Source organism: Argiope bruennichi, chromosome 3, assembly GCF_947563725.1.
Source record: "Argiope bruennichi chromosome 3, qqArgBrue1.1, whole genome shotgun sequence".
In the NCBI taxonomy this organism is placed as follows: Eukaryota; Metazoa; Arthropoda; class Arachnida; order Araneae; family Araneidae; genus Argiope; species Argiope bruennichi.
This window is the reverse complement of record NC_079153.1, coordinates 36,636,950-36,662,008: the sequence shown is the minus strand read 5'-3', so window position 1 is coordinate 36,662,008 and position 25,059 is coordinate 36,636,950. Positions and strand designations below refer to the sequence as shown.

The following is a 25,059-nucleotide window of genomic DNA, read 5'->3' as shown; positions in this document are numbered from 1 at the left end:
AATTTTAAAGCATCAAAATATATTTGTCAGTAATTCTTTCATTACTATAGTTATTGCTTTTTAAACACGTGGGAGATGCAAAGATATTAAATAATATGTTTTGTACGTGTACGTTTTCGCTGCTACAAAATTAAGGGTATATTTTAAAAACAAAATAAAAATAAGCAAATGTAGTCTAAAACATTTTCATGTAAGGATATTTTGGATTAGAGGTTCGAATTCTCCTTTATTATTATTATTATTTATTCATTTATTAGTATTATAAACACAGTCGAAAAAATTGTCTTTTACTTTTCTTTCTAGCAATTTTCACTAGCATGGAAAAACTACAAATTAGTCATTCGTAATATTAGTAACTTTGCTGGAATTCGATGCATCTAAATAAAATTATTTCAATATGAATTTTATGCATATCACTAATTTTTTTTCTGTGGAATCAAATGCAGACTGAGAAAAAAAGCAGAATAACATAAAAACAGTTGGAAAAAAGTAAACGCAGTTGTGCATTCAAATAAACAAAAATTCGGAACTAGAAAAATAATTAGATTAATAAAAATAAATAAATAAAAAATAAAAATATTGTGAATCATAAAAAAAAAATACTTTGCTACTCTAAGAAAATAGCATGAAAAATAATTCGCTCATTTCTGTTAATTTGAAACCGTTGAGTAGATTTTTTTGAAATGATATTTTTTTTAAAAATTGAAAGAAAAATACAAGATATTGCCAAAATGGTGAAGCAAAGTTAAGTCGTATAAAGTATAAAAACAATTTAATTTAAATTTACGCGAGCAGCTGAGAAAAAAAGGAAATTAAAGATAAATAAATAATCTGAGTTTAAAAAAGATTTTGAAGATAAATCGCAAGCAAAAAAACGAGGTCTTAAAAAAATATATTTAAAAAAAGTAGTTTTCTTATTTTTTTTTCGGGGGGGGGGGTTGTGTGTGTATATGCGTGTTCCACTATACACGCTTTCTTTTTCTATGTTTGACTTTATTCTTATGTGTGCTGATATTTATTTTTTAATTAAAAAAAGAATATATATGGCATTTCAGAACTTTGCACATGTACACAGTTTCATCTTTTCGAAAATAATTTATGGTCTACAAAATCCTTTACTTCATGATGCATGCAATTATAACTATACATATATAATACATATTTAATATAAATTATTAAATTTTATTAACTTTTTTGTAAGTTACAGCATCATCTTAAAAACTTTTGAAAAAATAAAGAGAGGGAAAATATATATTTACTTCAACAGAATTTACGCTGTTTATAATTGAATTAGTGTTCCGCTATCAATTATCTTCTGAAGATTTAACAAAATCTCTAATATGAACAGTTAAAAATTGGAGCGCTTTGGAATTTGCAATTTCAAATAAATGAAAATTCTAGAATTTACTGTATAGGTAAAATTTCTATCTTTGAGTCAAAATTAATTTATAAAAACTATTGCATGTAATTAGATGCTTTTGAATTTCTGATGTTTTAAAGTTTTTTGAAGCACCTATAAAAAATTTTTTCCGAAAAAAAAATCCTTTTTTTACTTAATGGTATTATTCTTATTTGATAAAATTGATACCTACATTAAATAAACATTCAAATAAATACATTCAAATTGCGACTATTTGGGAGAAAGCATATAATAATATTGACTCTATGCATCTCTGTAAATTACATTAGAGGTCGCAGATTTTTCAAGTAGCTGATTAATATGTGCTTAACTAGAAACGCATTTTTTAAAAATTATATTTCGGTTAAATAAAAAAATGGAGATTTTTCCTCAATAACTTCGGAGCAAATTATCACACAAATAATTTTTATATCACTTCAAAATTTAAAAAAACAAAAACAGTTGAATTTATTTCCAAAGATACCAACTGTACTAACCATATACTCCATACAAATTTCTTCAGTTAATTTTAATAAAATTTCAAGGATTGTAATAATCACACCAGTATTGTAATAATCATAAAGAATGTTTTAACAACTCTAATGCAATTATACAAAAATAAAATAAGCATTAGATTTTTTTAAAATTAATAAATGCTTAAGCATATTTCGAAACATTCTATGCCTTTTTTTTTAATATGTTAATATTTTTACGTAAGCATTCTTTCTGTAAATTGTGTTATATAAAATTCATTATGCATAAAATGAAACGGCTGATACAATCAATCTAAACAAAGTCAAGAAACAACCCTAAAACATTATCATGTTGCGATAAATATTTCGAACTAGAGATTCGAATCTCTTATATTTTTCCTTTTCGAATTTCTTAAAAACTTCTTTGGCAGTCTTTTACAAATTTTTACGCCATTGAGAAAAGGTACTTTTTTTTATGACCTTTTATCAATCAATCAATCATTCTTCAAGATGCATTTTTCCTCTATTCCACGAAATAAAAAGTTGTTTGATATATTCTCAAAGTACTTCCGAATTTATTTTACGAACAAAATGTCTATTTATACAACGAGGTTTAAAAGAATATCCTTTTTGAATGGGAGCGGGAAATTTGGCGCCTTTCATAATATTTGGCGACACGATCGACTGCGGGAGCTGAACTATTGCGTAAGCCTGCCCAGCGAGTTGAAGTCTTTTGAAGAGTTAGGATCCGTAGGAGGAAGTCATCTGTCAGGTGTTGATCCCGGTCGTCCCCGCCAGAATGCTCTGCTGAAACTTGTGTTGGAGTAGTGCAGCTTTTATTTCAGTGTTGATCAAATCCACGTGGAAGACCGGTTCTTGTTCGAAAAGGCTCGGCATATGAATCGGTTAGCGAAAGCTGTTGAATAGAAAAGTGAAATTTTAGTTCTAGAGAAAACAATAGTTATGAGTAGACCTGGTGAGTTAAAATAATATTTATTACCTTTTATTTATTTTTAGTGAAGACATGAGTATTCTATTTATAAGTTTCAATTGATTTTTCGTGTTATTTTAGGCAATTCAGTTAAAAAAATATGTAAAATATCAGAAAATGAATGAAAATTTAGTATTATGGTTTGTAACATTTTCATTTTATTTTCTATGCTTATGTGATCGTCTTACTTTAATATGTGTTTCCTGAAAACTTGCGACTTTTAATTAAAGATTTATGATGATAAATTTACTTGAATGAATGGATCATTTTCTATTTTATCATTTCTTTTATTTTAAAATACATCTTAATAAAATAAATATGCAGATTGATTTAAATAATAAAACTAAACCAAGTTAATTTTCTAGATTTGAGAAAACCTAATATTAGTATAATATATAGCTAATATTAGCTGTATTTTCGCATTAATAACAGACCATTGTTTAACTGTGACAATAATTTTAAAATCATTTGAATAATTCGTATTGCAATTCTGGAAGGAAATAAACGTTTAAGAGCGAATTTTCTAGATATCAGGAAATCTAATATTAGTAAAATTGCCCTACTTTAACATTAATAACGGACCATTGTTTAAATGTAAGTGACAATGATTTTAAAATCAATTGAGTTATTCAGATTACAATACTGGAAGAGAGCCAAAAAATTGTGATTATGTTGTTCGAGTTGTCTGTTGAAGAGAAAAAAAAAATCGTTTGCAATAAAAATGTGTAATGTGATTCGCTGCATGATTTACTACGTTAGTATGCATTGGAAACAAATACTGACTGATATCTACTGTCAAATACTGACTTAATATAATCTTATAGAAACGCAAATAAAACACAGAAAAAATTAAATTTCTGTTAAATGGTACGTTTTTCTAAAATTGAAATGGATCATAATCGAAAAAAATTGTCAGTGGAAATTTAATTTTCAATGCTTTTTGTTCTTGAATAACATCAAACGATTTGATCAAAAACATTTTTTTTTCTAAAAATTTAAATAAAAGAATCATATTAGATTCCTACTAATAATACAGGAAATTTAGATTTAATAATTTAGATTTACTTTTAAAACAAATTACACACAAAAAGGTAATTATATTTTAAAAATATATTGCATCGATTACCATAAAGTGGGTTTGATATGATATTTAAGAAATTAACAATCGAATTGCACATTTTGAAGAACATCAACAAAATATTTCTTTTTATTTTATGGCAACATCCATTTATGAAACTCCTGATTTTTGTCATGAATTTAAATTAAATCAATATTTGAAAAGTAAATGGCCGCTGTGCATACAGTTTCCCTAAAGAATGCTGATACTATGTATATAAATATCTATTATATATCTTATAATAAATAATGATATTCTACGATTCTGAAATCTCCGTCAATAATTCGTTTGTTTTTATATCAAAAACTGTTGCTTTAATAACTGAGTAAACACAGGAAATAAAACGTTGTTTTTAACGTTTTTCCTCCAAGAAAGAGTTTGTTTACGAATATTGAGCATCTGATCAAACTCGACTTATGATTTTGCAGTTTGAAATACGATCTTTTAACTAGAGATTTGCTAGGCATATTGTTCTAAAGAAACCTAATAGATGGAATTGAAAAATAAAGATTCAAAATACAAATTATTTTAATTTAGTGGACGGAATTAGTCAAATATTTTGAATTTAAATGTAAATCCATTAAATTTTTTATTTGGTTCACATAATAATAATTTAGCGTGAAAATTAAAAATATTTTGTAATGAAGAATCCAAATTAGAAATAAATATCAAAAGAAAAAACTGAATTTTTTAATATTTATTAATTTGGATAAATTAGAAATAAAAATTTCATTTGTGTTTTAGAGCGCTTTCATTTGTGCATTAGAGCGCTCTAAATACAATGTATCTTTCTTTTAATAGTTTTCGATTGAGGAAATATTTACTTTTAAGTAATATTAATGCTATAAAAGAAATATGCTTATAAAAAGAAATATATGCTGGACAAAAATTTAACTCCCAACAATGCATTCAAACTTTTCTGAAAACGAAACTTTACAAAATGTGCACTTTAGGTTTGCAGGAAGATCTCCGTTTCTCAAAATAACCGCACTTAACACACAAAATAGATCTTCCCAAATTCTTCTGATCTGCACAGAAATGTAGGAAGCGTATGTATTTGCGCGCGAGTAAGCCTCGGTGCTCCTAAAAAGCGTTTCCTCTCTCACCCACTTCCGTTCCGGATGCACAAAGAAAGAACCATCTGCAAGTATCGATCAAAAAAATCGATATTATTCCCGCGTGACGTAGTATTTCGGTATAACCACGCTTACGTTTACTCCGGTTCTCGTACTACTGCCCCATTGTGCACACCCACGTGGTCGTCTACTGGAAAACCGGCGAGACGGCAATTAGATACCTAACTCATTATTCTTGCCAGACTTCTCCCCCCCCCTTTTTATTATTACTCATACCAGTTCTGGTGAAGAATATGTTTAGGCTTCGTGTTGGAGTAACGGAATTTGAGATAATTGTGTTTTAAAATCTGATATTTATATTTTTTGGGGAAATTTTAACTAGTTTGGTCTACTAGTTAGAAGAAGCTAGTTTTAGTGCATTTGAGGTCAGATGCAAATACCGATAAATTTGTCGTTTTTCCAGTTTTTATAAAGGTGCTCTGAAATGCTTGATGACTCGATGTACTATCGCCGTCCGTTTTTGTAAGGTTATATCATTTATTAAAAAAAATCATTCTAAATTACTGAAATTTTGTGATTTTTCTTTTGTTAGTGTTCTCAGTTTTAAGTGATGCTAGTAAAAAAATGTTGATGCTAAATATGATTTAAAGTATTTCTATTATTTAGAACTGAAACCAATACCATTTCTAATAATTAAAGTTAATAAATTCATTTATTATTTTTCTATCGTCCATTAATGAATAAAATATAAACCATTCATCAGGAAATAAACAATGGTTACTTTAGTCCCTTGAAATTTGTTCGAAATGAATACAGAGACATCAAAAATAATTCATATAGGTAAAATGTAAATTGCCTATTATTCGGGGAAAAAATTACATTTATAGTTATCAAAACAATGCTTACAGAACCGCAAGTCACTGAGTTTGAAATATACTTTCTTGAAAACTGAGCTAAAAATATTCTTGTTTGTGCTTGGTTTATTTCCCCCCCCCCCTTCGTCTAAAGGCACTAAAAACATACACAGAAATCCATTTAAAATAAATACGGATTATAATAATTATAAAATAAAATTCCTTAATTTTAAATCTTAGCTTAATTTTTTTTTTTGTATACCAGTATTTAAAATATTTTGTCGTGCATTTTGTGTCAGAATTATAAAAGTAAAGTATGTCCTAAAAGAAAATATATACAGTTTTCTAAGTAGATTTCTTTTGTTAAAGCCGAGCGTGCCTTTTTTTAATATGATGTATTTGGGATTTCGATTATTGTCAAAAAAAAAAAAAAAATCTAAACCAAGAAAAATATAGTGCACAAAAAATTTTTTCAGAGTATATTTATCAGTAATTTTTCTTTTACTTAAATTTAATATTTTTTTTATACGCATATCATTCGAACTTAAAAATTCGTAAATTGTCGACTCTGGTTTACGTGGAGATTTATCAAATCATATTTAATATCATGACTTTATATGCTTTAAATGCGTTTACATGATATTAATAAGTGTCATAAAACCAGTAAGTTGTAATTGGTTGCAATTCAAAATCGCTAGCAATGGATTTTGCGAATCTTTAAGTTTGTTGCATGATATTTCGCCTCTAAGTATCAAGAATTAAGGCGTGTTAATAATTAAACCCCAGGAATTTCCATGCACTGATATGGAAAAAGTAACATTTCTGCCACGCCTGTAAAATTACTCTCATATATATTGTGCTTCTTCCACGAACATTAATTACATTCATCGCCAGCAACCCTTGTTCTTGACATTAATCAAAAATGAATCGATACAGTGTCTTGTCTCTTTTTTACTCAAGATAGATGGCAAGTTCTCAGAACTGGGTGGAGTACAGGACAGTAGCTTGTGAAGATGAAAGTCTTTAATTAGTGTCGCCAAAAACTGAATATTCATGATGTTAGGATTGCTTTGCAATTATATTCTTGTGGGGAAATCGATGTAGAAGTTCTGCGTCTAATTTTCTTTTATTCTAAAGGAAAGAGAAGAAATACTAATTGCCTTTTTAACAAGGAACAAAATAATCAAAAGGAAAATAGATCTAACAAGGAACAAGATGGAATGAAAATTGTTTTGTCGACGAAATGGAGTGTTTGTAAGTACTTGGTCGAAGAAATGCAAATTTGTTGATAATTAGTATCATAATATATTGATTGAAATGGGATTTTTGGCAACTGAGGCCTTTATCTCTTAATGCCAAAAGAGTTCATTCAATAGATGTTAGAAAAAACTTCAGAGATTGGAGAAGAATCTGGAGTTACTGCTTATTAGAAACAGCGTTTTGAATAAACGTTTTGAATGACAAACAAGATTGAAGATCAATATTAAGTTTTGCACAAAGATTAGACCTATGAATTGCGCATTTCGAAGATATAATGTGTAAACTTTCTATTATAATTTTTTGTAAACATTACGTTTTATTCGCTTTGTGATTAGTAGATAGTGAATCGCCTGATCCATGGCATTTGAGGTTTGTTTTGTCAGTAATGTTGGAAATATTAAATGAAAAATATTATTGCGTCATTTTTTGTGATATTCGAGTTTTGATTTTTGTGAACCCGGCACAAGCTAAGAATCCGTTCAGGAGGATACGCCGGAAAACAAACCTCATTCCTTCCTTATTACGTCATAATAAGTAATTATATAGCATTTGACGATGAAATGGTGACAAAAAAAAGAAAAGCTTTAATTAACAGCAAATGCGTTTAAAATAATATTTGTTAATTCTACTTTTAGACACACCGTTTGTTAGTTAATGAATAGTTTTCCGTTTGTTTACATTTTTGGGTAACAAATTTTTCGTCTTTCGGTTAAGCAACTGTCTGAATACCTAAACAATGTACCCTTATGTCTTTGCGCTACATTGTTTTTTTAAAGAGTAATAGGGCGTCCAGCGAAGGTTCTTAGTTTGTGATTAGAAGGACTGAACGCTACATTTTGCATGTTAAGTTGTTTACAGGGCACAAAAAAAGCACAAATGTTCCTATACCATATTGCTACTGATTCAAAAAATGATGCAGATGGTTCATTTGTATTCAAAAGGTTGTAGTTTCCAATAAGACTACTTTCGACATGACCGTCAATGAGTTTTGACAAATTTATTTAATTAGATGATCAATATATTAGTATTAATTTTAAGAAAATATATTAGTAGTAGTATTAACAAAAATTTTATTTAATCTAAACTTTTTAATTTTGTTTTAATTCTTCATTCCTGCTGGGAAAAAAAGTTAAAATTATGACGAGATTTCTACTAAATTAACTAGTGTTATTTTTAAATTTTTTTTTTATTTGGAATTGATTTGGAATTGAGTTTTTTGCTCATGACATTTTAACAACAGTTTGTTTCCATTTACTGTTGTTGTCTGGGGAGAGGGAATCAATCCCTCTGAAAACCCCACTAATCTGAGGACATGCATGATTCAAGGACAGCATCAGGGTTGGCGAGCGAAAGAGAGCAGGGGGCGAAGCCCCCTACTAATAAAAAATTCCATCTAAAAATACCTATGTATAGCCTTATATTGCGTCTGTGTGCTTTCGAAATGGTTAAGCTTCGCGCATTTCCATCCAGATGTTAATTATAAAATTAAATAACGCAATAGTTATAGTTAGAAGATCTGGCATCATCAACTGTATTAATTTTTTCGTTTGGTATCTCCGAAATTCGAAGCAGCTTCTTTCAAATGAAAGTTCTTCTCTAAGTTTTTGTTTAGATTTAATCTCTGATTTTTATAATATCTAAGTATTGCATCTAATTTTTTTTTTATAAATGTTTCATTCCTTTAATGAAAGCATGACGATTTTAACTCGAGAAGAAATTTTTGTTATATTTAATTGAATATTTCTTATTATTGTAGCTGAAACTTTTTGTATATTTTTCATGTTACAATTTACTGAAATTAACCTTTTGCACTCGGAAAAGTAATTCGATGCATAATTATCATTATCACCTATTACAAATCACGTATTACATTATATCACCTATTACAACGACTTGCTTATTGCTTCGAAAAATAAAAATATATTTAATTGTTTTAAATGAATTTTTTTTGAAAAATTAATCTATATCTTCTTATCACTGTCTAAGTTTTTAAACAATCAAAATTATAAAATAAATAAAACGTCATAATGATGCACCGTCTTGAATGTGCCTGAGATGAGACATTCGAGTGTAAAGGGTTAAAATCGATTAATACATTCAAAAATGAGTTAAAAATCTAAATATATACAAGGATGCAATATTGTTTTTAAATATTCTAATAAAGTCGCTGTGCTGTTTTTTCACCAGTAACATTATGTTTTTGCATGCATCTAGAAAACTACCTGCTTTCTTAAGCTTCAAACTATAGCTTGCAGAGCATCTTAAATTCTTACAACTAAAATAATACTCCAAGCAATTTAGAATTCCATCGGCTTGTTTATTCTTTCAACATAACAGCGTATCTTACAAACATTGCCAGATTCCAGAAGGTTTACAATTGATCATCAGCTATTATACAAAAAAATTAACGAAATAATATTAACAAAATATGTTTATCAAAGAAAAAATCGTTTGCTTTTACTTTTTAATAATATTTTAACAAAATAAAAATAGTAGCAGTTATAAAATAACTGTAAAGGAATCGTCTGCTAAATGTCTATTAACAGATTTATATTATGATATTTACCGAACAATATTATATAGATATAATAGATATTATGCGTTTCCCTCTAAAGTTCGATTCAAATATGTTTGTACATGCATTTTTTAAAGAAAAACACATATATGGATTAAAATAAGATACTTAAAATAAAGCTAATAGCATATTATTTTCTATAAAGGATTTTACTCTAAATGCTTACAAAGACGTCTTAAATTCATTTATTAATTTTTTATTCATTGATTTAATTGCAGTTTTATCAATACAAAATTTTGATATTTGGGTTCTCGCTCGCATCAAAAACATTTCAGTCTTCACAGAATGAAAGTCAAGAATTAAGTTTCGAAATTCTAAAATAAAACTGAACGGACAATGGTGTTGATACTATTTAGTGCCTTGAATTTTAATACGACCAGATAACTGTCAAATATATCATGAAATTGAAAATGGTTCGGTAGAAGACATTGAGTATCAAAATTCCTCAACGGTTCAACGTTCCTGAAGAATTTTTCAATCTAGCGATGATTCCGATAGACTAATTGCGCTTCAATGCTAAGCTGGCCCTTTCTATTTTTTTCAGTTGACAGAAGACGAGCTAGAGCGTATAAACCAATAGAGCGAATAACGACAATTTGGGACAATGTCAGTTTATCGTACAATCATGAACTACTCTAAAAGAAAGTTCGAAATCTGCTTTTTTTCCTCCTAATATATCTGCTATGTAGGCATTAATGAAAAGAAAAGTATTATAATAAATAAAAGATTTTAATTTTAATTTTGCATTCTTTTTCAAAAAAAATTGTTCTTTATATATAGGCGTTCATGAAATGAAAGGAAAAATTTTTTATAATAAACAAGAGATACACATTTTGTTTTTCATTTTGCATTCATTTTCAAAAAAAAAAAAAAAAACTTTTTTATAAGAAAGCTGTTGCTATTGAATAATAAAAAATGCTGAAAAATATATATTCAAAAATGTCAGAATTGTAAATATTTATTTCGAAATTTAATCCTTTGTCTGAAATATATATTGATTTTTAATAAGAATATTTATTAAAATTAATAATTTAAATATTTATAAACAATTAGTTGAAGTCCTGGAATAAGTTCTAAAGACTGATTTACTATATTTTTTTGAATAAATGCAGAATGTTAAGCGAATATAATTTGAATGTGATTAAAATATTTTATAAAATAAAAATATCTTATAAGAAAAAAAATACATTTTTTGATGATTTTTAAATACTTCTAAACAATTTCTTAGTTGATTATATTTCTTGAATTTTATTCAATGACAAAGTAGAACGAAACCAATGAAAATCAAAAATATGCCCCTTTCTGCTACATAGAATTTTGATAAAATAATCCACTAATATATTTTTATAAAATAACTGACTAAATACTGAAGAATGTGAAATCGATTTTCTTAATCTTATGAAATGAATATTTTGCATTTATTTCGATTGTAAATATTTAGTTGTATTGTGATATAATGAAATCTTTAACAAAAAAGAAAAACCGTTTTTTTTATTAATGATGAGTTTACTTACAACACAAGATAAAAATAAAATCTGTTGCAATCAGTCTGCTGCAATCTGTTGTTTATTTAATGAAACTCTTATAATGAATTTTTGGTATCAGAATGTACGAAATTTATCGTTTGGATAAATGTACATATCAGTCTTTCTACCATATAAAAACGACGTGACCAAAAACAAAAGAATAATAATGCATCAAGCGAAAGGATGTTTATATAACGGTTATTAATTGCAATTGTTTTGATTTAAGATTATAAGTATCCGGCAGTTCTGAGATTTTTTTTATGAGCTGTTGATAGTTTATTCGGAAAGTTTTGTTCATACCTCAGGAATTAGGATCAGGCCCCAAAATAAACTTGGAAGATGCTCATTTTTCTTGGAAATTATTTCCTGAAAAGAATTGCCTTATTTTTCTCTTAAGTTATTTAAAAATGAAAGGTATAAATGTGTGTCACGAGTGAGTGCAATAGTCGGGAGATAATTTGTTGTGAAAACTGAGTCACTCACTCTAGAAATGTTTTCTCTACTTTTCCAAATTGCTTCTTTTTATTTGTTTGCCGTGGTATTTATAGGCGTAAAAAAAAAAAAAAAACATTATGAGAACTGTTCCATCGGATCGTTTATTACGTTAATCATTATTTCATTTAATTCTTAGGCAAGTCATAAAACAGTTTTCGTACCGTGATAATGACCAGTAAAGGTAAGATATGTAATTTTCTAGAATAAAGGACTCGAGTCAAATGATTTGGTTTCCTTTTCAGAGCATTTCTTTTGATAATCTGGCCCACATTTACATTTCGAAGTAATGAACAAAGAATATTTTAAGCAAACTTTTTTTTTATCTGGATCTGTGATAAGAGGAAGGAGCCGCGGCGGCCTGGTTATAAGGTATCGGCTTCGGAATCGGGAGTTTTTCTGGTTCGAAACCAGATTCCACCGAAGAACCGTTGTGTAAGCGGGTCTGGTGCACGTTAAATCCGGCGGGGCCAAATCCCCTCCCGCTGGTGTAGTGCAGAAGGAGAGGGAGTGTGGAGAGAGGGTGCCAGCTCAGGTGTCGTCCTCGTTATCTGACCACGTTTGAAAATTACGAGATCGGTCCTAAATCCCTAATGCTGATTTAAAACGGGACGTTAATATAACTAAACAAAACAAAACAAAACTATGGTCAGAGGATTGCTGATTCTAATCTTGTTTTGATACAAATTGACCATACAGGGTTATAAAAAAAATCATTCATTTTCTGAAAGCTATGTATTTAAAACTATTACTCGAACGAATATGAGTAATAAATGAAAATAACAAAAAAACTCGCCAAGTTTTCTGTGCAATCTACTAATGTTGTACGTGCATCCTCTGGGCATGTATGCCTCTGTATGTATGCATGTATGTATGTGTGTGTGTATATATATATATATATATATATATATATATATATATATATATATATATATAATATAATATAAAATTTAATGTTGGATTGAAGTTTTAGCGCGCATAATCGAATATAGATCAATATATAGAATTATGAGTTTTATGACCAACTTATCGTAATACAGCTTCAAAATTGTTGATAATTTATCTAATTAAGCATTGTAAATTTAGAAATATGGAGTGGAACTGACTTATAATATAATGTTTTGGGGATGAATGTAAGTGAATAATATCTTTACTGCTATGTCTTAGATATATAATTTTTGATGATCAATATAAATATTTTAATGATATATATTTATTTAATTGCTATTGATTTCGCAAGGATTGTAATTGAAAATACTGTGACAATTCTAACGTGTGTAAAATATTCATTGCAATTCTTTATTTTCTATATTCTTTTTCGTTGCATGTAATTAAGTTTTTGCCAAACTGAAGTAGAACAATAGCATTCTAATTTATCATGGTTCAAGCCGTTCCAGATTAGAATAAATTAGACCGGAAGCTTTACGAAGTGGTGATATGTTTGAGAGGTTACTGATACAACGTTACATTCGTACAATAAAAATAGCAGCTTCTGAGAATTTTGTAGCAGAAAATTGTACGTAGATAATATCTATCATAAATTCTTAATATTTTGATTTGTTGATATTTTTAAAAAATTTAAGCATCATATTACGGTACAAAATCGATTTTCGGGCAAAATTCAGATTTTTTTTTTATTGTTTTGGTTGCTTATTTTATTTGCCTTTCTGAATATATTTACTTTAGTTTCTATGTTGATTAAATCAATATATTGATTATTTTTATTAGAAATCGAAAACCTGAAGTGAGTATTTAAATAACCGAAAGTTGACATTTAAAGAAACAGAATCCTGTCAAAAATTCTTTCGTTTTATCTGATAAAATTTCATTATAAAAATACATATATATTTTGTTTCTTATGCATTTATCTGCAAACAAAAAAATTATTCCGATCATATATTTTTTGAAATATTATAATATAATTATTATATGATTTATATTTAAATATTTTAAATAATATAATTATTATATTATTTATATTTAAATATTTTAAATAATATAATTATTATATTATTTATATTTAAATATTATAAATATAATTTTTATATTATTTATATTTAAATATTATAAGTCGTTTTTTTCCGAGCGCCGATCAATCATAAAAAATAAAGACAAAAGAGTAGAGAACAAAATGATTTTATTAGCAGGAGTTATGTACAAACAAGCTTACTTTTCGACCTATCCGCCGTGAAAATTAAGGGATTAATCATGTTCATTAATCTAGAGGCCTGACCTCTAAGCCAGTTCAATTCAGGGAAGGGATAAAAAACCACTCGGCTCTGAAGTCGCGTTTTTGATAAACAGGACAAAGGAGCAAATCTCTCGGTAACAGGAGATTTTGTTCATCGAAGTTAAGTGGTTTGAAAGAAACAGAAACGTGTTGGGATTCGGGACAAAGAGTTAGAATTCTGTTTTAAATGTTGTTCCTTTTAAAATAAATTTAATTATAATAAAATAAAAAGAATACTAATCTGGAATGATTAGAAATCATAAAATATTTTAAATTTCATTAAAAAAATTTTTTTTTTAATATTTGCATCCTATTTTGAAGTTTGAGGAAGGAATGCCTACAATCTATGATTCAGTAAGAATGATATTTGAAATAATACCACTCTCTACAACTTCACAAGTCACAATCTGAAGACGTTCAATCCTTCACAAATTCATATGCATATATATGCATATAAATATATGCATATAAAGGTTAATGATATATGAATATATATGCATATAAAGGTTAAGCTTGTTGTCTTAACCTTTTCTAGGGCTGTGGGAAGTATGCTTCCCACCAAATTTATCAATCTTTGTATGAAATTATGTAGATTGGCATAAGTTTTGACAATTTTTTTTAGTATGTCAGAAACTTAGATGCTTCAGTTCTTTATCTCAGACAAAATGATGTGTCTTGATTTGTTACTTATTAATTAACCAAACTAATTAATTAAATTAAATGTATCTAATAAGCTAAATGAATCCCTTTTCTTATTCTAATTTCAAGCCTAAAAATATTTAAACATATGACTACAAAAAAAATGGCCCTTTAAAGGGTTAAATGGCATAGATGTAACTTCAAACACAAAATTATGACTCCCATTTAACACTTTCGCTTTTCATAAGATGCGAAGAATTGTGAAATTAACATAGTGGGTGAATTAGAAATATTCAGTAGGCTTTTATTTTAATTTAGAATTCTAGCAACTACAACTTTAAAACATTAAGTGCGGCACTTTCGTTAAATTAAACATTTTAAAACATGTCACATTATGAATGCACGTAAATAAGCATCCTTTAGAATATGCTTTCGATGCTTTTTAAGAATTTGCAGACAATAAAGTACATTCGTTAATAGAAATGCATGTACATGTGTTTACGCCGAAAAACTTGAATGTCTCTAGATATTACTGTGCTTGATTAAGTTCAAACGATATGCATATGAAGTACACTCGGTGTATGTTTAGCTGTTTGTATGCTTTTAGACCCAACAGCTGAATAAGCAGTTTCCTGAATTGCATTATCGTTATGATTTTTCGACCAATACTTTTAATGTCTAATTCTTGGAATCATATTATTTTCGCATTCATATTTCATTAGTTCTGAGTGCACTAAAAAATAGATATTTGTATGCTTTTTAAAATCTTTTATGTTGCGGACATTTTAAAAATATGATGGTATATTGTAATGAATAGTTGTTTTCTTTTCATTTTTAGAATAAATAAATGTGTATTGAAAAGGGGAGATGGTTGTAATTTAACGCATTCGTACCCTTTGCATTAGTGATCAGCGAAACACATCACTGACATTTTTAATGTATTAGGTATTATAAATTTATATTAAACAAATAATTTTATTGCAACAAAAGGGTAATTTTGATTGATTTCCCATAGAAACGCATGTTTTGGTTACTGGATTATTCTTTAATTGATTACTTCAGCCCAGTGTATAAAATAACAAAATCTGGCTCGATTCGTTTTCATTGGCTATTACTATATCTGTTTATTGATTGTTTTATAAAAATGTTTGATTACTGAATTCATTTTTCTATATATTAGTCCGATTTTCATCATTTTGTAAACAACAATTATTATATTAATAATTATATAATCATCTTAATAAATGAAATGAGCAAAGGTTCGCATAGTCATAATTTGTATTGGCCACTACTGTAGCATAGAAGAGTTTTGTTTAAAGAGCATATCAATTCAGTAATCACAGATGGAATGTTTTTCTTTGACTTGTTCATAATTACACGTTTTATATTTATATTTATTTTGTCATCAATGCTATGTCTTCTCATATAGTTTAGTATGTTATTCATAATAACTATTATACCGGGCGTTTTTCAGGATTAAAATAGTTTATACATGACCAACAAATCATGTAGTATTTTTTTAACGTAAAAACTACTTTTGTATAAAATATTTTAATATATAAAATCCTTTTATCATCTAAAATCTTTATCATCTTTTATCGTCTGCTTATAATTAAAATTAAAATTAGAATACGAGTCGAACTAAACTATTCTTAAAAACTGATAGTTAATCATAATTGTCCATAAGTTATTAGTATTTTTTATATCAGTATTTCGCCGGCGTCCTGGCATAGGGGGTAGAGCGTCTTCCCCGTGACCTGGGCGTCCTGGGTTCGAGTCCCGGTTCGGGCATGGTTGTTCTTCATCTGTTCTATCTGTGAGATGTGTGAATGTGTCCCCACTGTAAACAGGGGATATGCAAGCGAATGTGTTGCGTGAGTAGCCAAGACGTACTCTTGGCCCTAGTTGGCGCTACAAAAACAAGAGTCGCTCCCTTGTCTTAAAATCGCTGATTTTGTCAGCTAGCTTGTCTATGGCAAGTGCCATTACAAACAACAACAATATCAATATTTCAGATTTTATTGACGAATTCTGATAAAACGAAATGCTGTCTTTGTTTGAGGGACTCACTTAAATTTAGTTTCAAGCATGATTAAATCGCTTCTTTAAAATCACGTAAAAAGTATTACCAAAAGATATATTGGAATAAATGTGAAGATATAGTAGTAGAGTAATTCGAAATTTCTACTTAATTTGTCTTTTTTTATACTTCAATTTCTACTTAATTGAGTATGTCTTTCATTTTATTGAATAATTAAATATTAAATTAAAAAATGACAGTATTCTTCCTTTCGTCTTATACAATAAGCGTGCAAAATTTAGCTAAATTCGGTAGTATTGTTTAGAAGGAAATGAACACACACATATATATATATATATATATCTTTATTTATATTATATCTTTATTACAATTGCAATCTTTATTTATATTAAAATCGGCGTTGTAAACCAGAGAACATTAATCCATAATTTTCGCTAAGCAGGACTTAGCATCGTATTTAATCTTGGAAAACTATTCATCAATTGCTGCTATCTAATATACGATAGCTAACACTTCTTCGAACCATTCTGATAATGAAGGAAAATGTCTTTTTTTTCCCTTCATTTTAATATTCTATTTAAATCAGATCTGAGAAAGTTGTGGGTTTGTCAACTCTTATTGCCAAGGACTTTTATATATATATATATATATATATATATATATAAAATGCATATACTAGTGCCGGTAACTAGTCAATAAGCCAAGCTGAATGTATTAATACTTTCATGTTCTTACGATGCATGCAATTTCTTCTCTGTCGCTGGAATTTTTTTGCAAAATTTTTTATTAAATTGCAAATGAAAAAAAACCATTACAGTGTAATAAACCTAATTGCTTTTTATGATACAAAACTTGTAAATAAATATAATTTATTGAATATATTAAAAATATTAAATAATTCTTGTTTAATTATGATGTATTATTAAACTTCTCTTAAAAATAGTTCCATTTTAACAAAATTATCAATCATTTAATGCTTTATTTTAAGTAACAAAACAGCCTACTAAATGCAATGCAATTTTGCAGTATTTACGTATGAAATTTGTGTGTGGGGAGGGGGAGGGTCGCCTTTGATGCGGAAAGCATCCATGATATCTTCTTTTACGAAGTCGAAGAATTTAATGCTTTAAATTTCCAGGAAATCTCTGAATTGAATCGTGATGACGATAAGTCGATATTGTAAGATTTTCAAAATTCTGTACGGTGTCTGTGCATGTTTTCACATGTTTTTAAAAATTTTATACGAGATGCAGTGTGACACTCTGAAAGCAACTGACGTGTGAATAATTCTTAACATACTTTCACTGGCAAGTAACGAAAGGCTTACCAGTAGATGATGTCACCGGCAACTAACGATCGCTTTGCCAATAGCAACTGTTTGGTACAATGAGGTGTGAAAATATTAAGAACACCTTGAGATAGAATGTTCATTGGTGTAAAGCAGCAAATAATTATCAGAAAATATTAAACAAGAATTCTTTTTAAATGATTTTGGGTTTGAATTAAATGTTTTGTTGGAATAGATCCGAGTTTTATTTAAAAACCAAAATGTATTCATTAATTGTTTTGCAAAAAAAAAAAAAAAAAACCCTTAAAATACTGACAAATGAATGGGATAACGTAATTGTCTGACAGCAATTTTCGGCGCTTAATTTTAAGTTTAATATGAATCACTGTAATTAACTGGGACGTAACATTTATTAAAAGAAATTGAGTATATCTATTATAACCTTAATTGTTTGGGATAAAATTGTTTCAGTAACTGAAAAATTTAATGATTTTATTTGAAAATAATGTACCGAAAATATGTGATTTTTTTAAAAAAAAATTTTAATGTATATGAACGAACCAGATTAGTGACTCGACAGTTTTATTTCGCGTCCATTCACTCGTAAATAGAGTGGGGGGGGGGACTTCACAAGTAAGCATTTTGTTTAACTTTCTTCTGTACCTGTTCACCTTGAAATTTCTTTTTCACAGACAAAAGACATCGAGATCTGTCCCCCCCCCGACATCGCTCGAATGAGTTCAGTGCTCTTATCATTGGTTATAATTCACAAGTTTTGAAACGCTTTCTCGTACGAACTAAGCATTTTAATAAGTTTCTGATAATAAAATTAATAATAATTTAGAGGAAGAATTAAAAAATTTGCTGAGTGTTTCTGCGATTTTTTTCCGTTCATTTGTTTATTTAATTTTAGAAATTTCTAATTTCTTTCTTATTTCAACCACCCTCAATCAAACCTTTACAATATTTAAAGGTCCCGTGATTGAAAATTTGATAATTTGCATTGTTCTGTTTTAAATATTTTTCATTTTGTACCATAGTGCATTAACATTTCGTAGGTTAACAAGCAATACTTTAATTTTTTTCAAAAGAGAGGGAAAAAAAAAAACACCCAAATTTTTAAAAATATATAACCCAATTACATACCTTTCTGATTTTGTTTCATATCTAGTCTGAACATAATTTTGCATATTTTTAATAGATGGGGAAAATCCATTCTCCACTGTACATTTGTGCTAATTTTTGCAACTATTGGTAAAAACATTTGGCCTATAGAGCACCTAGAAACACAAATATTCATTCTGCATTGATAATAAGATGAATGTGAAATGTCTTGACGCTCTACAAATCAGACTATTCGACCTGCAGCTACCAAATTGGTGTATATATATATATCTTGGAGGGTGGGAAAATGCACTTCGGAGCGATCTTTGTGAAATTTTGAGTATGCCAGAATTCATTTAATCACTTTTTAAATTTTAATTTTTTTTCGCTATATCTTTCGAAAATATTATTTTGTAAAAATTTTTACACCGTTTCAAAGTTTTGTCTTTTTTTTATACCAATTTAATAATTGTGAGAATTTTTTTTTCTCCAATTTAAAAAAAAATATTTTCTTGCCTAGTTTCCAACAAAATATTACTATCCTGAAATTCATTCCGTTTGCATTGTTTCATCAAATATTTAACCGCCTGATTTTTTTTCCATTGATTGAGAGCTAAAGAAGTATGTTGTTTAATAATTATACAAGACGTAATTTTCTATACGAGTAGAAAAAAGTGAAATTACAATTCCAAGAAAGTTAAACGATATGTTATAAATCGGACAATTAAGTTTTTAATGCCAGTATAATTAATAATAAAGAAAGAGATATGCTTATTTTTTATTGCAATAAATTTTACGATGATGTATTTTATTTACGATAATTTATTTTTAAACAATATCTCCCTTATTTGTTTCAAATTTAACAGCTCTATTATCCCATTCAAAAAATCTTATTAATGTTTCATATATATAATGTAATAAATACTAAATATCACAAATATTAAATTCAAGCAATTAACAAAAATATATTTTGGTATTTGTTGTGTTATCTTTCATCTATATGTAATTTCTTAGCAAATGTTCTGATTTATTTACATTTCTTCCTTGTTCTCTTAGCCCATATCTGCATGTCTTTGCATTTTTTTTTTTTTTTTTTTTGGTCACTGAGCTTGACCTTGAAGACTAAAGAAAATAAAGTATAAATTCCAGGAGAAACGCCTTGCCCAACCTCCTTGTCACAAATGTTCTTTCTGACATCACTTTCCAACCCAGATCTAATTTACAGAACCCATTAATTATCGCCCTCAATGAATATCGTTTTAATTTCCTGATAATCTGTGTTATTTAGGACTCACTCGAAGACGGCTTTAATTGTGACAAATTGTAACGGGATGTTTGTGAAGGAGGATTGCTTAAGTGGTTGATGGCGTGGATCTTGGCCAACTTTTGCTTTTCCCCAGACTCCTTTGTTGTTGTTTTTGTTGTTCTTGGTTCATACATCTTTCCCAAATGTCGGTTTCTGGCAACGGTCTCGTGGCATTCAGCGGTCACGAGAGTGCACACTATTTATATATTCCTGATGACGCAAGAGACTTCCCTTAGGAAATTTGTGCAATTTTATACGGTGGCCAGCTTAATGAATAATTTAACACATGCGTCTGGCCATGTAGACTCAAGAAATGTTGCGTTGAAAGGTCGAGGAAAGGTCATAATGTAATTAAAAAGTGGATATAATTTATTTGTTTTTCATAAGAATTATAAGGTTTTAATATCCGGAGATACTGTTTTTCGGTTCTAGAAGATTCTTGTATTTAATAATATAAGTTCGAGAGATTTTTATATCATTCTCATGATGAATCTGCTTTATCGTCGAGATTTTCTTCAGTCACATAATCTTGTACAATTTATGTGAACATTATATTCATTTCAAAAAAATTCAAATAATAGCCACAAATTGAAAAATATTTTTTAAAAAAATCAATGATTTTTTTTTTCTTTAACATGCTTATGTATGCCACTCTATGCTTAGAATATCATTTTTTTACCAATTCCTGAGCAAAAAGGCATTAAAATACGATGAATGTTTTGTAATACCTACATGTATATATTTTGATAGTTTTCAATCTGTCAGAATCGATTTATGATAATCATAAAAAAAGACATTACGGTGATAATGATTTCTTTACTGACATTAAACCAAAGAAATTATCATCAAAATATCTTCACATTGCTTGTAAAGAAACGGGTTGATAGTTCCATTGGTTTATTTCCGAAAGTACCGCAGCTTAAGACTGCTAGACCAGGAAGCGAGGGGTCCATTTAGCGGTCAAATCAAATTAAAAACTTATTTATTGTAGAACTAGGGAAAATAAGGTTTTGTAAAAAATATAAATACTCTCTATGAATTATAAAATATTAGAATAATATTTACACTTTATAAAATATGATTGATCTCATTCTTATATTTCATTACAGTCACTCGGTTGTTAGAATATTTATTTAACACTTGGACCTTTAGTTGAATAACAATACTTACTAACATAAATACCAAGCAGTTGTAAGTCATAATAAATAAATAAACACTAATTAATTTCTACAATGTTAGTAAAATAATGATTTATTTTAAAATCTTTTTCAAAATGTAAAAAATGTGTTGAAATGCAAAGATAAGCTAACCACTTTATTAAATGAGGGCCCTCATAATCTGCTTAGGGACACAATTCTTAAATCCAGTAATAGATAATTCCAATGACAGAAATAATCAATAATAATACAAACTTAGATGTAGTTAAGGAACTTAAGGGAGTGTAAATTATGTTTTACTAAAAGTTTTCTCAGCTGATTTCGTTTCATTTATTAACTATATGAATGTAAATACATTTGCTTTCATGAAAAACTTTTTATAGATGCTGTTAATGATATCGCTTTTGCGATCTTCATGGGAATATAATTGTTTAAAATTCAAAATTTTCAGTCTAATTGTAGATAAAAAAAATGTTCATTTTAAATAGAGGATAAAAAGATGTCAAAATTTAAATGTTGACATAAATCAGTTTTCAAAATTTTGAAGACGAAAAGATCATTGAATATGATGCAATATTTTAAACATAAAACAATAATATAAATATCAGTTTATATAAAACTAATAGGAAATGGAATACAATATCAGAAAACAATAAATTTAAGCAAAAAAAAATTGTTTGTGTTAAAAAAAATAAATGCTTTTGGTTGGAAAAACATAAGTTTTCTCAAAACAATTGTTTTAAAAATTTTACTCGATTATTCTACTTTTGTAGGAAAAGAAATTGAACGACGAAGAAATTTCAAACCATTAAAAATCTTAATTCAATCAAATATTTCTAACATTCTTTATATCTTTTAGCATTATGATAATCAATATTAGAAATATTCAAATCATACCATGTAATGAATAAATGAAAAAAAAAATCTATTTGAATTTCGAAATGGTGCTTCAAGGTTACTTGTGGAATGTTTTGTCTAATACTTTATAATTTTATATTTCTGCATCCTATAGTAGCAGAATGATGTATCATAATCTCCTGAGACTTCCCGCCAATTTTTTTTTCTTACGAGTTCCTAATTTACATAAATTTACAAACTTAAAGATGACTTTTATAATCAAGCCGTTTATTTTCAAATATTTGTGATATTTCTGTCTTTTCGAAGGACTCCAGAACTTGACTTCTGAAGACACTACTGGTTTTATTTTCCTTTTGTTCTGATCTCAAAAGTTTTCGACTTCAAAATGGCATCACGGCTTCAACTTTGTTATTTTACTGGTTTGTGAATTGTTTATGGTCCTACTTCGTATGTACTAGAATATATTTTGAACGCCAAGTAGTTTGTGTTTAGGAATCGCCAATTCTTACCAGTTTTGAATACATATACTTCTCAGTACTTTATCAGCGAATGGGTAATTTTGTAATAAGAATCTCTTCTGAAAAATAACCAATTAACTTCGGAAAAGTCCTGATTTGGAAAAGTCTTTTGAAATATGTGTTACCTTAATGTACTGAATAAAGTTATTAATAAAACAAGATAATTAATCGTTAGTAAGATTACTGAACTTATAACAACCTCCAGGATTTTTTTTTTCACCCTCCTACGCGAAAGATGCTTAGAGAATGTATTGTAATTGTCGAAAAATTCGACCTTCAGTTTTTGATAGATTTTTTTATTGTTGATAGGCAGTGACTGATTTTTCACTATTCAGCAGTTCTGGTCGCTGGTCTGAAGGGAAGGGGGAGGGGGATTAGCAGGTGATTGAAAGAATATTTTAGTTTGTTACCAAATGAATCAATTAGTAAAACATACAAAATTTACAAATTATGAGATAAAAAATAATAGTAACATTGTCAATGAGTCAAGTTCCTATATGCATAATTTAATTTACTTTATTATTATTCATTACCTATAATTATATAAAAAAATATCGATTTATATACAATATTTATAAACAATGAGTTCCTTGCACGAACCTCGGTGATCTGGTTATGAAATCTTGGCTTTGGGGCTTGAAGGTTCCAGGTTTGAGACCCGATTCCAGCGAACAGCCGCCGTGTAAGAGGGTATAGTGTGCATTAAATTCGTCAGGGAAACAATTCTACCGCTGATATGGTACAGATGTTATGAGAGGGATGCCAACTCTGATTTCATCTTTGACGTCTGATTGTATTTCAAAATTAAGAGATCTGTCCCAGATAGGCTTTGTGTTGCTTTAAAAATGGAACGTTAATATAACTAACCTAACCTAACCTAACCTAACCTAACTTAAACTGAGTATCTTGTTACATAACATTGCGAGCAAATATGACTATAAAACATTGCGATAAAATAGAAAATGAAACCAGTGTAAATATTTAACATGTTGATTTAGTTAAAAATATGCTGAAATATGAAATTAAATCGGTCTTATTAAAAGAGAAACCGAATAATGTACATTGCCTAGGTCCACAAAATGTCTAAATTCGAACATTTATATTCTTAATAGCGCTATTATATCATGGGACTAGTCTCCATTATAATGGACTAATATATATATATATATATATATATATATATATATATATATATATATATATAACAAATTTTAAGACTATTAAAATAGCCCGGCTTTAATGTTTGGCAGTTTGGCGGAGTCATGGATATGAAGTTATTTATGTAAGTATATGAATCATGGATATGAAGTATGTTTTATGTAAATGATTTAGATGAAATTAAATAGAGCCAATATCTCCGGCGAAACAGCTGATGGCGAAAGACGACTATTAACAAAGATATGTTTTATTGGTTTAAGATATAAAATAACGATTGAAAATTTAATGAAAATATCAGAAATTGATTTTTGTTTACGAAAAATATTGGAAATGCTTCGTGAAATGCGTCTTACAAAACAGAACGCAATTTTCTTTTACGCAAGACTTGAAAATGAAAGCTTAATCGATCAAATGATTGTTTATTTCCAATATGGTTGAGCTAAGCACACATGAACTGATGGCGCTTTGCCAGTTTAAAAGCCTCTAACGGTTTATTTAACAATTTTTAAAGGCCTTGATATTTTTTTTTTAATCTAAGTAAATTCTGAATCTGTGAACACGTATTTAGATTTACTATCCTTTCAAGTATTTAGAGAGGCTGATTTTGATTATATATCTTAAACTATCTTATTTCTTTAAAGCCAATCCTTTAAAGTGATAAATGATTCACATCATGGAAAAAAATGATTAGTAATGAATTAGAATTTTCTTTCTAATTTTGTATTAAAATACAGAGTGATACTTCAAGGAAAGTTTTTTTTTATTTTAATCTTAATTCAGTTTTGCATCTGATTCTGGGCCGCCGCCAGTAATTCTAGAGTAGTAGAAAGCCAGGTAAGCTGTAATTATGGTTTTTGATATTCTTACGTGGACAGGATTTTGGAAAATCTAAGAACTGGTTAGAGCTGGAATTTAGGCTATTCATTTGGCGTCTTGCAGCTTGTAGTTGATGGTTACGTTATAGTTTCAAAGGATAAGATAGAATTATTTTCTGTGC

The 25,059-nt window shown here is 28.2% G+C and overlaps 1 protein-coding gene across 1 annotated transcript in view; it reads left to right on the top strand.

The window, feature by feature from the left end:
• The first annotated feature begins 2,593 nt into the window (after positions 1 to 2,593).
• The window catches only part of LOC129964060 (b(0,+)-type amino acid transporter 1-like), an 88,345-nt gene continuing 65,879 nt past the window's right edge, over positions 2,594 to 25,059 (top strand). Inside the window, exon 1 of the mRNA XM_056078733.1 lies at positions 2,594 to 2,848. Coding sequence (XP_055934708.1) covers positions 2,836 to 2,848 — 13 coding nt within the window. The 5' untranslated portion in view covers positions 2,594 to 2,835. The remainder of the gene's footprint in view (positions 2,849 to 25,059) is intronic.